We start from the raw sequence: 17,569 nt of genomic DNA on the forward strand, positions 1-17,569 counted from the left end.
CAGAATCCTCAGTTTCTCCAGAACTGGTTTGAAGGTTACTGATTTTAAATGGGTTCACCTTTTACATGGTCCAGTATTATAGAATACTGGAGGCCCGTTGCATGAAATTCGTGCACGGGATGGGGTCCTTTCAGCCCAGCCTGCACCCTCTCCAATCCGGGACCCCTTGGGGGATGTCAGACTGCCGGTTTAGGCCCGATACCAGCAGTCAGACATCCCTCTCACAATCCTGGACCACTGGCTCCTAATTGCTCACCTGCCTGCCTAGTTGCCCCTAACTGCCCCCCCACCCCCGCTGGCCTGGTTGCCCCATGCAGCCTACTGTTCAGTCGTTTGGTAGTCCCTCACTAACAGCCCTGCCGGCCTGGTCATAGGCAGCCATCTTATGAGGGCATGAGGGTTAATTTGCTTATTACCTCTTTATTATATAGGATGTGAATTAATGCTATCCTGAGTTATGGGGCATATTTGATAACTGTGGTCCATTGTAATTTAAGAAATTTTGGAATATATTTTTAGGCATTTTGACTGTCATCTCTATTCAATAAGCAATGAACATTCAAGTGGCCAATTAGTAAAATACAGTACATTTTTTCCTATAATGAGCATACCCATAAATATTCTGACCCCTATCAGCTGTCCACAGCCTAATATGCTGACAGGAGGTGAACGATGTAGAAGAGCCTCATAAATGGAGGTCTAATGATCTATCGAGGTATGAACCATCGTGGGGCACCACCATCATCCCTGTCTACGACAAGGTACCCCTTTACTATATCCTGAGGCAATCCTAGAAGACTCAGAGAACTTGGGAGTGGAGGCAGCTCCCAGAAAGATAACTAACCCAGAGCCCTGAAATCCCCTATGTGCTCTATAAGTTCCTAATAATTAAGTCCTCGGAGATGGAGTGTTTAACAGCTTAGGATGGTGAGTTGTGGGTCTGTTCATTGAGTCTCAGGTTATTCACTCCCAAAGGGGACGTGCCCACCAAAATCCTACTTGTTCTCACCTGATTTTATCACTTTAAACCATATGAGTAGTACACAAAAATCTGCCAAGAACCAGAGTACAAAGTGGCTGCCAACAGTGACCCTCATCTTTTGATCAGTTACAGTCAGCTTAGGAGTACTGTAAAGGATTCTGGGCACCCTCGCTCTGTGAAAAACACCAGCCCGACATTTCATTCTGTTTCCATTAGCAGGGGTCAAGGATAATGACACTAACCAGGCTGCTTGCCTGCCTCCTCAACATTGGGGTTCCCGTCTCGATCTGGAACAGCCGCTGGGAGAAACATGCTGCTGGGCATCACCATCTCAGGGGTGGTCACCTGAGGAACAAGAGGCAGAGAAACGCGGAGAGTCAAATGGAGAGGAAAGAGACACAAAATAGGGAAATGTGTAAAAATTATTTAATAAGCAAAATTAGCCTTCACCAGTGTAAAGCTGGAGGTGTCACTTTTCATAGCTCACTGAAGATTCATGTTTATTAGACAAAGCTCACATCAGTCAAAAGTGTTTCTACGGTTACATTCTGGACATAATTAGCAGTGCACACTTGAAGAATAATCTTATTATTAATATTTTTCCTTTATGCAGAATTTTGACTTTGATCACTGACAATGTTTTGTCATGGGCTGTGAAACTTCTTGTGCAACCAATTAGGTAGATAAGTTGAAAGGCCCACCTTAAGCTGCTGAAAACATAATAAGGGCCCTAATTAAATCATACCTAGTAAAGTACACTGTAATCTTGAAGCAGGGAGCATTGTAGTACTGTTTTCAAAATGTATTCAGGCAAGAAAAGGAGGGGAATAAGAGCAAAGGAAAGGGTAAGAAGAAGAGAAGAGAACAAAGGAAGGCTAAGGACACGCAGACACATTGGCAGTTTTTCCAGGAAACAACGTTTTGTAACCCTTTACAAGCTGAGATCAAGTGCAAATAAGCATTTCTTATGACTCACTTAAGCCAGGATTTCTTCTGGAGTTTCTGCTCGAGGTACACAGCATCAGAGGGGAACCTCTGGCCAGTGTCCCAGCTACACAGGGTGCCCTGCAAAGAATCCTTCAACAGGGTGGCCCCCCTTTGGCCACTGTTGCCCAATAGAGCAATTCCAGAATTAGCCTGGATTAAAAGAGCTGCAATTTTAGGTCATATCCTCAGACATTTCTCTAGGCTTCCCTGCCATCTGGCCAGAAGCTTGTCCAAACAACTTATCATTTGCCCCACATTAATGTGATAAACAGCCCTCAATACCCAATATAAGGATAAAAGGTTCATTGTTTAAAAAGAAACAATGTCCCTTTGCCTGCTATAGGGTGGGAAGGTGATGAATTCCCAAATGAATCAGAAGTTGTTTCCTGTTTGATGACAGCCAGAGAAATGATCTGACCTCAAGATTACAGAAACTACAGTCACCACTAACCTTTCAACACGGCATCTAGCCCATTTGGAGGCATTAGTTTCCCATCACCAACCCAAATACCATGACAATATCTTCACTTGCTGTTGCAATGATTGGAACCACTAGATTACTGTTCAAAATGAAATATTTTAAGTAAATTCCTATTTCTAATCATTTGAAGTTCTTGGCCTTGCTCAAAATAGCTACTGACATGTTACTAGAATCATCAGTGATGGGCTCAACTGTCAGAGGAAACCCAGACAACTGTTCACATTGACACCAGAAAGGTAACACCCCAACACATTTATGGGTGTTAGCATAATTTCAACAACCCCAGATGCTAATAGGTGCAAAATTAAGCAACAGGCACTATGGAGAGGGGTTCTGAGAAACCCGTGTTTACAAGAGCAGGTGCATAGCAGGTGCACATGTGACAGAATCCTTGCTCTCACAGACACCTGCACCTCCACCTCCACACAAAACTCGTGGCAGCTGGTTAAGGCTAGCTGTTGATGAATCGTTAGGAATGGAGCAGAGATTGCCAAACTCATTCCATCTATTTTCTTTTTAATAGAGAGCATTTCTGACCAGTGTGGTTAGGGAGTCCAGCAGGAGACCAAGAAGTGAAAGGTCACCGATTAATTTATAGTCCTCAGCTGAGGGGGAGCACAAGGTTGGGGGCTAGAGGGCGGAGAAAGGGAAAGGAAAAAAGATGCCCCCCACCTCCTTTCTCGGTTGTAGCGGCAGGATCAGTCCTTTCCTGGGATCTTTTGGAATTATGAAAAATGAATCATGAGAAATAAAAAAAAGCCCTACAGAGTAAAAAAGAATAAAATTACCTAACACCTCAGCTGCACATCATTATAGAAAACGGGGGGCTTTTTATACGCATTACAGTAAGGCAGACTTCCCCTCTAACAGACTCAGTACGACGGATCAGTAATTGTTTTCATACACTTTAATTAGAAAAACTCAGATGGCTATGAATAATAATGGAAAAGAGAGACTTTTGCACTTGAAAGGTTGAAGTCAATCAAGTGTGAATGATGGCAAAAAAGAAAAAAAAAAGACACCAATTCATCAGCCCTCTGTTGTCTCGCTGCGACTTTAATCATAATTCCTGATTGGGATTCAAGAAGGCAGTAAGCAGCGGTTCTTTGTCTGCCTTCACCTTCCATCAATTAACTCTCCCCGAAATATAATCATCAACCTCACATGCTCCTCTGCATCTTAATCTGGGCCTCCAAACCTGTAAGTCTTGCCCCATATGTGTTTAAGTAATTACTTTTATCTACCTGCATCTTCTCATCTATAGCATCTCCCTCAGAAGAAAAAAAGCCTGTGTATATAAAATTTTAACGAGCAAGAAATTCTCAGGAGGCAAAAAGGAGTATCCCTAAAGGGAATCCTAAGGATCTAGAAGTTCTGGCAAGGCCTCTCTGAGCCTGTGTCTGAACAGAGAGGTTGAAAAGAGAAGCCTCCTTGTTGCACAGGTGATGGAGGGACCCATGTCAGCTCTCAGACACTAATGACCCCTCCCAGGCCTGTGTCCATTCCTCCCTCTCCTACCAGCTCCCAGAGCTTTCCACTCAAAGTGTGCATGCTTTTGTGTAAAGCCATAAATCTAGTCCCGCCAACAGCTTACTGAGGAGTTCTAAGGAAAGGAGAGTTGGCCAAAGGCACAGTTCCTTCAAAACTTGCCTTGGCAAACCCCACCCCCTATTTTTTAAACTGTGTGCAAGGTTCAGACTATCCCCGCCACAGTATCCGATGGAGAGCTGAAAGTCAGTCGGAAAGCAATCATTTAACTGCTGAGCACAGTTCTGTAAAGACCTTCCCTTTCGAGGAGCTTTGCGGAGTGTAGGTTTCTGAGACAACAAAACCTGGCTACAATATAACCAAAGCCATCCCAAAGGTGCCCAAACCTCGCCCTCCACTAACTGAATCCACCACCAGCTCCCCTGCACATGTGTGCACATGTGCACATACACTCTCTCCCTCTTCCCTGTCTCCCTCTGCCTACTCTCCTACTCTAGACTCAAAGCCAAACAAAACGTTTTAGGTTCGGCCAGATAATAGTACCAATAAGTCCAAACACCTACACTTTTTACATTGACACTGCCATCCACATAGATTGATTTTTCTAATAATCTGTATACTGATAAACGTGTTCAATTATGTCCCTGTATTCTACCCATTATATATAGAGGGGACCAGAGACTATTAAAACAGACTTTTAACCAAAAGTAAAACAAAGTTTTTCTGGTAAGAAAATTCAATTGATTGGACCCATTATTTTTTCAGAATTTGGGTCACTCAAGATTGGCCTTGGCCATCCACAGGCAGTTCTACGGTGATCTTATTAACCTATTAGGAGAGGTGATCTGAAATTATTCTAATAACCCTAAAGATGCAGGTAGATAAAAGTAGTTACCTAAACACACATGGGGCAAGACTTACAGGTTTGAAGGCCCAGATACCACATGTGTTCCTCCCATGCTTTTGAGCCAAGTCCACTACATTTCTTCCAGAGTATGTAGAGTTGATGGGAATGTAGTATAAAAGCTGAGCTCGAGTGCTGAAAGTTCAAAAACCAACAGCGGCTCTAATCTTCCTGACAAGTAAATCAGGTCTCATGTATAACCAGAAATGTGGAGTTTTGCTCTGACTGAAATTCTTCAAGTTTAAGCAATTCTCATATCTAACAATAGCAACAGAAGAGTTCCACACTGAAAGCCTCCAAGTTTAAGCAATGCCAAAACAGCTTAGTTGTTGAAAATGAAGGGCCTCATGTGACTCTGCTCATCCATTCATCTGACCATCATTCTCTAAACACTGCTCAGGGTCCCTGTGCCACCTGCTTGTGAAAGAGCAAGACAAGGTCCCTGTGCCCAAGTAGCTCACAATCCAAAATAATTAATATATTTTCTTAGAGTAAGTGTTGACCTGGTTTCTCTGAGACACTCATCCCTACTGCCTTAGCACCGCCCACCTAAGTGGGGCTTCTTTCTGAAAGGCTCACTTTTCCAAGTGAAAGTTTGGACTTGCCAAAGCCTAGACTCCCAAAGAAGCCTCAGATCCTTCACTTGTCAGTGAAAATCAATAGAATGAAGAACCTCGGGGGGGGGGGGGGGGCGGGGGGCGAGTCAGGGAAAGCCTTGGACCCAGGCCTTCCTGGCTCAGACCTGGCCAGTCTCTATGAATGAGGTACTTGTTCTATGAGAAACATTCAAGCATGAAGTTAAAACGCACCTGCTTCCAGACCTGAGCAATCCAGTTAGTGGTGCAGCTAAAGCCGACTGCTCCAGGGAGAGGCCGGTTGCTCACTCCTCTCCTGCACCTCAAGGGCATTTGGGACCTGCCAATTGGTCTCTGCACTAATGCAGTCAGCAAACCAGGGCAGCACAACTTCAGAGGTTTTTTTCCTTCCCTCACCACCTTCCCAATGTGCCAGGCTGGGCACTGACCATGGAGTCTACAGGGGTTTCTCTCTCTGACTTGTTTCCTTTCTAAAATATCTTGTATGTAGTTCTCTCTCCCTTTTTTAAAAACATAAAACCCATGAGGAAAAACTGCAGGGCCACATTAGCTTTCATGTGGGACAGAATCAAACATGGCCATGAACCAGATCTTAAAAACTAAGGATGACAAAGACTGAAAATGGAGGTGAATTGGGGGGGGGGGGGGAGAGAGAGAGAGAGAGAGAGAGAGAGAGAGAGAGCGAGCACACACACAGACAGAAAAGAGAGCCGAGAAGGAGAATGAATTGGAGAAGAGCTTCATTAGACTGAGAGAGGCAAGCGGTGGCAGTATACCAAGGTCACTTCTAATTTAGACCATCTAATTGGCAAACAGGCTCCAAATGGCTATCATCTCATAGGGCTTGGAATTAATGAAGCCTGATTATTTTCATTACTTTCCTCTGAGATGGAGACAAAGTAAGAAAGCTGGTACCCAGGCAGGTGCAACAGCCCCAGGGCAGTGGCCACCCAATAGGCCCCGGTGGGGGGGTGGGAGGTGGGGTAGACCAGCTTATCCCAGAGATTCACAAAAGCACAGGCATACAACAAGCCCAGAGAAACATAGATACTGACTGGAAAAAAAAATCACAGGAGAAAAACTATTGCTCCCACAAGGGAGAAAGAGAGAGCTGCAGGCAGTGAAGGGAAACCTATGCATGTACAAAAAAATAGTGAATTAAAAAAACAGCAGAGAGAGAGAAGACGAAGGGCTAGAGAAAAAGGTGTTCCTGGGATGCTCAGGGGCCAACCCCCATGTCCACTGCGAGGTTGTATTTTGTTAAGTGATCAAGGAACAAAGACAATTTCCTGACATAATGTTCCAGGATCCCAGTGGTGTGGCCTGTCACTTAGAGCGATAGTGATCAATTAGAATAATTTAAGAGTATTGAAATGCGTGGTAGGTGGTCTTTCCCATTCTCTTTTTGGGCCAAAACCATGCCCCCCACGTCCTCAATATTCCTTTCCCAAGTCAGTGGGGAAGTGAGAACACAGTCCAGTAGCTCCAAGTCCCCACACGGGTTTGAAATCTAAGTTCTCTGTAAGTGGGTGCCAGGTCTGTGGAACGGAGTTTGGGGGCTGGCTGCTCAGTCAGGTCTGGAGGGGCACTTGTCTCATTGCCTTTTAAGCTTTATAGATTTTTCTTTCACGTGACATGTCTAATGACACCCTTTGGAGCTCGGTTTCCAATGGGCCGAGCAGAATGGAATGCCATGAGTGCAGTTTCCATAGCGCAGGGCCAGAGCTGCAGTTCCCAATGGAGAATATTTTTCAAGCCCCTTCATCAGTAAAGAGAAGGGGACCCATGGAAGACACAGATATGAGATGCAGAGCATAAGCAAGCAGCTGTTACCATAGCAACAGACATATTAGACACTGCAGGTTCCTGAAAGCTGTCTGATAAGGTATTATTAAATGAAGCCTCCTAAAAACACTCTCCATTTACAACTGAACGGAAAGACATTGTGTAGAAAGTAATCTATTTCCACTTATCAGGGTGGAATTTACTTTGAGAGGGACCGAAACCCAATTCAAACCTTATCCTGAGACCTTGGACCCAGACAGCAAAAAATATTTACCAGAATTTATAGCTTTCGATACCCTGGACACACCCCATGTCTGCCAGGAATTGTCTATTTAGTGAATTTTGCCAGCTTTTCCTATTCAGCAGCCAAAGGCGGCTAACTTAGTCAAGCCACTTGGCAAGGAGGAAGATTCACTCCTCTTCCTGCCATTCATCGCAGCCATTCAGGGACAAAGCAGACACGACTTTCTCCTCCTAGAGGATGAATGGCCATGCATTGGCCATTCCTTGATAATACGGTTTTAAAAAGTGGAGCTCTGATTTGAGGGGCATTTCTCATCATGCTGTTTTCAGAGCTCCCTCCTCCACTTGGCCAAGAACATAGAGATATACAGTCAAAAAGCCTCACCAATACTTCCCCATGGCCAGTTTTCTCATGAAATTACAGTAAAATACCCTCCAGGGGCAGGATTTTAACCACAAGTTCATTATAATCATTTAGTTGTAACAAATACAAATTCCGTTTTAACACCAAACTTTCCAGAGGAAGGAGAGTGGTATCTGCTTTGATTCATCAGGGCAGAGACCAAGATCCAGTCCTCAAGCAGGAATCTGAGTTCCCAGTGAGGTCCGGCCACAAATTCCCCTCCAGCCCTGGCTGCTCATCTTTTCCTACTGAGCTAAAGGATCAAGATGGAAACGCTTCAGATAAAACCAGCCTCATAACTTGAAAAACCAATTCAGACTGACAGCCACGCAATGACCCAACCTTCTCATGCAAAGAGAGAGTACCTTTAAGGCATCCTTATACATCCAACACCGAGGAAAACCCTTGTATGATTACCTTTCCCACAACTTTTAACTTTACTTCTGAATCCATTCACTTTTTCTTGTTCCCAGCAAATCAACATCCTATAATCAACACATTTCCCACAATTTGCACACTTTTCAGAAATGTCTAGAAAACATTTCCATCATCTGCTGTGGGAAGATGAGGTGCACAGGGATTTCTGTGCAAGGTGCCAAGTTCAGCCTCTTTAGGGACCATGTTTCTCCTACATAATTATGTTGTCAGAGATTCTTCCAGAACAGTATTTATTAACTTGGTTCCATGGATGAGTTTTAGGGCATCCCTATGCTTCCTGACATTGTACAGACAATTGTGTATAAGCATAATACTTGATGGAGGGTTTAATAGTGGTTGTCAAACCTTAGTATGCATAGAGTAACCCAGTAAGGCTACTGAATTGTTTTTACCAGTCTCTGGAAAGGTTGAGAATCACTGCTTGAGAAGGTGCCAGCTAGTGGGTAATACCCAGAAATACCTAGTTAGTGGGTAACACCTAGAAATATCTTAGAGATTGGTACCCAAGCAAATACAATAGTAACATCCTGCCCTTGAAGACTGTTGGTAAATTAACAAGATTCATAATGACCACCAGACTTGCTACCTGAAATGTATCTTACTATTGCTATTATAAAAATATGACAAAAAATGGATGTTTGAAAGTAATTTACATTCTATTCCTTAGCGACATATAAAAGAAACTTACTGTCATACAGATTACTATAGACCCACAAACCTAGACTAGATTTATATTAAACAGAAAAAATAACCAACTGAGCAAAAGGAAAATTTAATTAAGTATTGAAAATGCTTCCCTCTCACCTGCCCAGCATGGCTCAGTGGTTAAGTGTCGACCTATGAACCAGGAGGTCATAGTTTGATTCCCAGTCAGGGCACATGCCCAGGTTGTGGGCTCGGTCCCTAGTGTGGGGCGTGGAGGAGGCAGCTGATCAGTGATTCTCATTGATGTTTCTATCCCTCTCCCTTCCTCTTTGAACTCAATAAAAATTATTTTTAAGAAAAAAAAAATGCTTTCCTCCCTACATATCTCTCTGTTCCTTTGGGCTCTCATGGTTCCAGGCCATCAATGGCAAATGTAATGAGGCCTGAGAAAATCCCCTTGTGGAGTTATTTGCAAGGCTGGTAAGAATGCCAAGGAAACCTGTTACATCTACGGAATCCCACCATCCACAGAGAGAGGTTTTTACTTACAGAGAAACTTTCAACAACGTTCACCGTTCTATTTGATAATACCCACAGCGAGTGAATTTCTACTTGAAAGAACTCTGAAATGAAATACATGCTAGGTCACCTTTGAGTTCCCCATTGGCTGCTAACGTCCTCTGATGCATCACCAATGATGTTACATCACTTTCATCATTATTCATTAATCTTGCATAACCAAATGGAATGGGAAAGGCCTAGAGGTTACATGTCTGTGACCTGCACTTTACATGATGGAATTCTGAACAGACTACCTCTCTGGGAATCTTCATACGAAAAGGCAAACTAATTTCCCATTAATCCACTGCTGAAATAAGTTAGAGGTGAGACTGATTCTCCTCCATAGTTTTTCCTCTAGTGATCAGGAAAGGGCTTTCTCAGCAGTCCCAACACATATAGAAAGTAAGAAGTTCATATCACCTGTAGTACTTTGAAAAGTCTTTACATCAGAACTAGATTTAAATCTTTATACTAACCTTTTGGGTCATGTTTATAGAAGCCACTTAAAGCCATGCTTTCAAAACCTGCATGCGTAGCAACATCATGTTCAAAATGCAAAGCCCTCATGCATGAATCAACATGTGCTATCCAGCTGACCGTTTTCCTGCTCTGAGAATAAAAGTGTCCACTTGAGAAATGCCCATGTTTCAGGGGCTACCCTCCTAGAGTCAGAAAATGTGAGTTCAACTCTCAACTCCGCCACTTACAAGGGATATCAAGTCAGTTAACTCCTCTGAGCCTCAGTTTCCTCAGCTGTTGAAGTAAATGTGTCAAGACTCTCTTGTGAGGATGCAACGAGCATCCTATCTAATAAAAGAGAAACATGCAAATTGACCGTACCTCTGCTACACTCACAAGCCACGCCCACCAACCAATCAGGAGCATATATGCAAATCAACCCAACCAAGATGGCGGCGGCCGTGGAGCTGGAGTGAGCAGGAGGCTTGGGTTGCCCCAGATGATGGAGGAAGCCAAGCTTCCTGCCTGCCCTGGCCTCCGCTCAAGGCTACAAAGTTTCATTTATCCTATCTAATAAAAGAGAAACATGCAAATTGACTGTACCTCTGCTACACTCACAAGCCACGCCCACCAACCAATCAGGAGCGAATATGCAAATCAACCCAACCAAGATGGTGGCAGCCATGGAGCTGGAGTGGGCAGGAGGCTTGGGTTGCTCCAGACGATGGAGGAAGCCAAGCTTCCTGCCTGCCCTGGCCTCCGCTCAAGGCTACAAAGTTTCATTTATAGAAGATAAATAAATCCCAGATACCTGCTTCTAGTCGGCCCTGGCCTCCACTCAAGGAGGCGCTGAAAAAAAAAAAAAAAAGGCAAAAAAGGAGGGGCTGGGAACTTGGGTTGCCGGGGCCATGGCCAGCCTGCAAACAGCCATTAGCCCTTCACCCAGGCTGGCCAGGCACTCCAGCTGGACCCCCACCAGTGCACCAGGCCTCTATCTATACTAATAAAAGGGTAATATGCTAATTAGACTAGGAGACCTTCTGGACATTCTTCTGGACAATGCCATGGTGGCGGGGCCGAGGTAGAGGTGGTTAGAGGCCAAGAGGGGAGGGCAGTTGTAGGTGATCAGGCCAGGATGGGACAGCAATTGTGGGTGATCAGGCTGGTGGGGGGCAGGGCTGTTGGGGGTAAGCAGACCAGCAGGGGGGCCAGTTGGGGGCGAGCAGGCCGTCAGTGGGGGTCAGTTGGAGGTGATCAGGACAGCGGGGGGGGCAGTTGGGGGCGAGCAGGCCAGTGGGGAGGGATGGTGGGGGTGAGCAGGCCAGCATGGGGGTAGTTGGGGGTGAGTAGGCCGGCAGGGGAGGCAGTTGGGGGCGAGCACGGTGGGCAGTTGGGGGTGATCAGGCTGGTGGGGGGGGAATTTGGGGGCAAGCAGGCAGGTGAGCGGTTAGGAGCCAGCAGTCCCGGATTGTGAGAGGGATGTCCGACTGCCTAAAGTCCGACTGCCAGTTTAGGCCCGATCCCTGTAAACCAGCAGAACATCCTTTGAGGGGTCCCAGATTGGAGAGGGTGCAGGCCGGGCTGAGTAACACTCCACCCCTCGTGTACGCATTTTGTGCAACAGGCCACTAGTCTATATATATAAAAGCCTAAGCGACCGTTCTATGTGACGCGCAATGACCACCAGGGGTCAGATGCTCCGGCTGGTAGCTATGATGCACACTGACCACCAGAGGGCAGATGCTCAATGCAGGAGCTGCCGAGCTGTGGTGACTTGGCAGCTGCCGTTTCTCGAGTGATGCACCCGGAACCAGAGAGGAGGGAGCCCAATTCCAGGGTGCGTCACCCAAGAACCACCCTCTCGCAATCCAGAACCCCTCAGGGGATGTCAGAGAGCCAGTTTCAGCCCAATCCCCGCAGGCCAGTAATCCATGCACCGGGCCTCTAGTAATGAATATAAGAGCAACATAGACTATGACCTGCTCAATAAAGGTTTGGAGAATCTGAATAACAATTTCTTCACATAAATGATTAACTGCTCTAGGCCTCTGCATCCCTCAGGGAGAGGATGATGAAAAGGGAAGGTTGAGAAACACATATGTATTCAGCTCTTTGGGCCACGGTCGTGCCAAATCTAAGGCAGACAGTGTAGCACAAAATCACAGAACTAGACCATTACAAAAATGTTTTTTCCCCTCACTAGAGGGTATTTTTCCTATTGATTTCTAGAGAGAGTGGAGGGAGGAGAGAAAGGGAAGGTGAGAGGTAGAGAGAGAGAAAGAAACATCGACATGAGAGAGACACACATCAATTGGTTGCCTCTCACACTTGCCCCTACCAGGGCTGGGTAACCTGCAACCGAGGTACAGTCCCTTGACCAGGAATTGAACCTGCAACACTTCGGTCCACTGGCTGATGCTCTAAGCACTTAGCAAAAATGGCCAGGGCTAGGATCATCTTTGACATTTCCAACTCTACACTGACTTTCTCATCCAACAACACAGTATCTTGTCCATGCTATTGCATCACCTTTGACCCCTGGGAAAAGGAGAGCTGCAGGGCCCTGCTCCTGGCTGTCTTACCGTCATAATGAGCTTCTCCACGCAGTCTGGTGCCACGCTGTGGAGGTGGGTGAGGTGCAGCTGGAGGTGGATCTTGTTGTTGAGCATGTCCTGGCACAGGGGGCAGCGAAGCATGGGTTGCACTGAGTGCTGTGTCATGGCATGCACCCGAAGCCGGTTGACATCGGCATTGCTGTACTTGCAGTAGGGACACTGGTACATCTGTGGGGAACACACCCATCCCTCTGGCTGAGTCTTCAGTTCCCACTGGCAACCAAGTCAGCCCCAAGCCCGCCCACCCAAGAGTTCCTTCCCACCTGTGTCTGAAACATTACCCCCACCAGCAGAGCCCCTTCCCACCTCACCTGCTCTGCTTTGGTCTCCTCCGATGTTTTTGGTCGCTTCGAAGAGAGAGGAGACTCCGAGCTACCTGGGAAGGAGATGCGCTTGGAGGTTACAGGAGAGTCTGTCAGCTCCTTTTCTGCTTGGCTGGACGATGCTGGAAGAAAAAGCAGAAGATGCAATACAGCAGCCAGACCAGGCCAGCTCCTGGACGCTTTGTGTTGGGTGAAAATCAACATTCATTTATAGCACAGGATTTTCTTGAAACACCAAAATCCAAGCAGGATGATCATCCAGACTGACTTATCAAGCACATTGGAAAAGAAGCAAGTTTTTCTCTCCACCCCTCCCCCACCATGAATTTTCTGTTACTACTTTAACAGCTGAACACTAAGGAAAAATGGTAAAGAAATGGATGACAAGGCTGAGTTGGATAAAGCTCAGTTCATTCAGTCTATTCTGATGTCCTCCAATCAAGACACAATCTGCTGACTTGTGGGCACAGGGTGGGTGTAAGAATCTCCCCAGCTGCTTCACCAAAACCACTCATCAACCTGAGTACCAGACACTGTTTCACAGAGGTAATAAACTACGTGCCCCCAGCTTTACTGTCCCAGCTCCTGGAATCACAGCACATCACGGAGGACACGATCAGTGTGCCCTGAGGAACATTCACATGGACGTCTGCACACAAATGCAGGGCAGGCAAAAGTAAGCTTACAGGTGTCTGTATGGGAAGCAATACATAATCTCTATGTATAAAAGCCTAAGCAACCGGCTGACCAGCGACCAGCCGGTAACTATGACACGCATTGACCACCAGGGGACAGGCGCTCAACGCTGGAGTGGAAACCACAGGCATGGAAACATGGAACAGACTGATGAATCTCAGAGGAAAGGGGGGAGGGGAGAGGGCGGGAAAAGATTAACCAAAGATCTTATATGCATACTAGAGGCCAGGTGCATGGATCTGTACACCAGTGGGGTCCCTCGGCCTGGCCTGCACCCTCTCACACTCCGGGACCCCTCAGGGGATATCGGACTGCCAGTTTTGGCTCGATCCCCGCACGTCATGCTGAGGGACCCTACCGCCTCTAGTTAATTAATAATAATGAAAGAATAAACTCTGTGTTATGCATGCTCACAACTGTAAACCTACTTTTGCCCCACCCTGTGTTTGGGGGGCGGGGGGATGGAGGATGGGAAATCAAGTCTGAGTTCAGCAACTTGCTTTCGGGGAAGAAGTAACTGAAGAGTGGAATGAGGCAGAGGGTGAATTTAACTTCCAATCTAGCCAGTGCTCCAGACACAAAAGTTAATTCAGAGTGAGTGGTAAGAGGGGAACGTTTCCCATCTGTTTGTCCAGACCATGTCCTGCGAACCCCACTCCACCCAAAGACCACAACACTAATTAACAAGGAGAGGCACGTGAGGCTTCCATAGCAGACAGCGGGGATGGAAGTGCTGGTGGGACGAGTTCTCTGAAGCGTGGAAAGGGGCCGGAAGACTGATGAGCAGACAGGTGGCTCAGAGTTTAACCAGGAGAAAGCGGGGCTCCTCCAGTGTGGTCACAGACACGGCTGGGTCTGTCATTGTGAAACCGGCCTGGAGCTTGGGTTGGCTCTCTCACTTGTTTTGGATGTGGAACTCCATTTTTTTATAATTTTGCTAAAAGCAACAAGAAAAAAATATCCTGAAGATGGTAGTGAGAAAATGTATCCCCACTGCCCTCCATTGGAAAACAATTTGACTCAGCACTGAAGTCACTGGTTTGGAAAGCCTAATTTATGGCCTTCTGTCTCCCCCAGCCTAGGTACCTGGCACGTGGAAACACTGTCTGCTCAGCTTTGAGATTTTTTTTTTTGGACATGGATACCAAGATGCTGTCATTACAGACATGTGCTTTAATAAACAATTTTATAAATCAATTTTATTCATTAAAATCATAAGGCCACAAGATAATTTTGAAAAAAAATTGCTAAATGCAGGAAATATTCCAGGAAGTTGATACTCTTCCCTGAATGCACATCTTGTGACCTTTAACCCCAGTATCTTGGTAACCTGCTCTACATAAGTTTGTAGGACATCTATTATTTAAAAAGTACAAGGACAAGCATATTACACACAGACCTCTCCTCCTCCCCACACACACATTCATAACAGTACTTTAATCTGTCTCGAATCGACTTCAAACCCATTTTGCTCTTAATGGGAGTTATTCATTTTCACTTGAAAGGTAATACATGACGGCTGGATATTTAATGTGATGGACTGGCTGCCGATTAACTAGGTGCTGTAACATTCTAGACAGGGTCCCCCATGGCCCACTTCCCATCTCCTGCCCCCCGCAGACCTGATCCTGTGGAACCTTGTATCAGTGTGTGGGGCCCCTGCCTCAACACTCCCACAATAGGAATCTTTAATATTTCAGGGACTGAAGTTCCCCTACCCCCAGAAGGTTCCTTATTCTCCATCATTTTCTCATTTTTGCTTATTGGTTATCCTCTATATTTTAGCTCTTCAAATGCGCCCTAAAGATGGGGCAGGTGGAGGCATTCGGTAGGTGGCACTTTAGATGCTCATTTGTTAGTCATCTGCTCATCTTCCCTGTTTCTATCCCTGACCTGTAGGCATTGGGTCAGGGCCAGAGCACATAGTGAGGAAAGAGCCACTATCTACTTCTTTTCTAATAGAAGCAAACTGAGATACAGATACTATTCCAAATACCCACCTGCCTTTTTGTTAGTCTGCCTGACCTGAAACAACACTTGCTTTTACAGGACCACGACACTTCCTTATAAATGCCCTCAATCTGCCTGCACCCTCCCCCCTTTAGAACGACTGTCAGTTGTGCAGTTGCTTGGCAGTGTGAATGAATGGGCACCGAGGCTGACACCACCCAACTCATCTCCGCGCTCGGAGCTGAAAGGCAAACCCAGTGTAGCCCAGTGCAGCTTTCCCTTCCTCATAGGACCAAAGAGTCCATCCTCCTCTTTCAGTGCTGAACATGAGATGAATTGTGACGAGGTTGCAGAGGTGACAATTCTGGTTTCAAAATCCACTATTCTTTCCCCCGGCATGGAGAGGGGAACTTTTATTACCTTTTTCCCCCCCAAACTCTCACACTGCTCAGGAATTCTAAAGCTTCCTTTGTGAGCTCAAGCTAAGGAGTTCTTGTAAAGTGTTTTAAGAAATGAAACCGCTCACTCATTTCTCTTTTTCCGCAGTAACAAAACAGCCCTGCCACAATATGAAATGCTGCATCTACTGGTATAAAGATTTCTACCCCAGACAACCTGCATTCATCTTCGATCAGATCTGGCTAGAAGTGGACATTAGCCACCTGCAGTTCACTAGCTCCTTCTTTAAAGATAAAGCCATGCCATTCTTACAACAGATTCTATTAACACCCACTTATAATCCCACTGTGTTTCCCTGGGTGATGGGGGGACCGCTCCAAAGACCTAACTAGGCTGACAGGCCCCCTTGTAGCTTGACCTCAGACATTAAATTATCAGTCCCCATCAAGACATGGCACTGCCCAGCCAGCATGGCTCAGTGGTTGTGTGTCGACCTATGAAACAGTAGGTCATGGTTCGATTCCCGATCAGGGCACATGCCCGAGTTGCAGGCTCCATCTCCAGTGTGGGGCATGCAGGAGGCAGCCGATCAATGATTCTCTCACATCATTGATGTGTCTACCTCTATCCCTCTCCCCTCCTCTCTGAAGTCAATAAAAATATATTTTTAAAAAATGACATGGCACCTAAATCTTTATATAGTTCTGTAGACAGGCAAACAATTGTGCAAGTTCTCCATGAGCATGCGGGGTGAGGGTTTGCTCTAGGCCACGGGCAGTCTACGGTTTCCTCAAGCTGCTGCTCTCTGAGCAACTTCAAAAGGGCCAGTCTCTAAAAATCAATTTCCCCTTCAGTTCTGTCACCAGCTCACATCGTAGGCATAAGTAAATGAGGTGGTATGGATACCAAGAGAGAAAGCACTGTGGTTTTCTGCTTTGGAGACTTTTCTAAACTTTGACTTAAATTCTAGGAGAGATGTCACAGTCTCAAAAACATTATTTAAAAAATCAATGACTGATCACTTTAAGGCCACTATGACATCACATTATCGAAATGGAAATAGATGCCCCCGAGGCAGCCATGGTTTAAACAGTGCCTGGAAACTTGGGTTTCTACTGGCAGCAAAAATGCAAACGACCTGAAGGATGATGACCTGTGCTGGTTTCCCCAATAATGACAAAATAAACCAGAAACAATGTACATTTTTTTATGTGGTTAAGTAAATAATGCTATATCCACTTCAATGGGTAATAGAAGATATTAAAAGTGATAGCTATGAAGCAATAAGGAAGCATCCCTCAGAATGTTCATTGGTAAAATGTGCATTATTCCATGATATAGCTACATAAAAATTAAGACGAGAAGGAAATGTTGCATTTGGGTGATGGCATGATGGACCACTTTCCTATTTTCTAAGTTTGTCATGTAGTTCTATTCTAAAATATTATAATTAAATATTTTACCATTTAAATTCAACTGTCCATGCAAAAGTTGATATTTGGATCCATACTGTGAAAAACACCAGGTGGTATTTTTTTCACTTTGCTGGTTGAAGCAATTTTTCTCATTTTGGCAGCTATGTCAGACGAAAGTATGTTGTTAAATCCCAATGAA

At 45.5% G+C, this 17,569-nt stretch overlaps 1 protein-coding gene across 5 annotated transcripts in view; it reads right to left on the bottom strand.

Moving 5' to 3' along the window:
* ZFHX3 (zinc finger homeobox 3) overlaps positions 1–17,569 on the bottom strand; it is a 246,862-nt gene that overhangs the window by 15,914 nt on the left and 213,379 nt on the right. For all 5 annotated transcript variants that reach the window (XR_013815205.1, XM_079800262.1, XM_079800265.1 and 2 more), the window contains 3 exons: positions 12,899–13,032; positions 12,555–12,755; positions 1,225–1,327 (listed from right to left, as the gene is read on the bottom strand). Coding sequence is in view for 4 of the 5 variants with exons in the window: in XM_079800262.1 (XP_079656388.1) it covers positions 1,225–1,327; positions 12,555–12,755; positions 12,899–13,032 (438 nt within the window). In the remaining variant the exon portion in view is untranslated. The remainder of the gene's footprint in view (positions 1–1,224; positions 1,328–12,554; positions 12,756–12,898; positions 13,033–17,569) is intronic.

The sequence above is a fragment of the Cnephaeus nilssonii genome (genome assembly GCF_951640355.1).
Source record: "Cnephaeus nilssonii genome assembly, chromosome: 20".
Lineage (NCBI taxonomy): Eukaryota > Metazoa > Chordata > Mammalia > Chiroptera > Vespertilionidae > Cnephaeus > Cnephaeus nilssonii.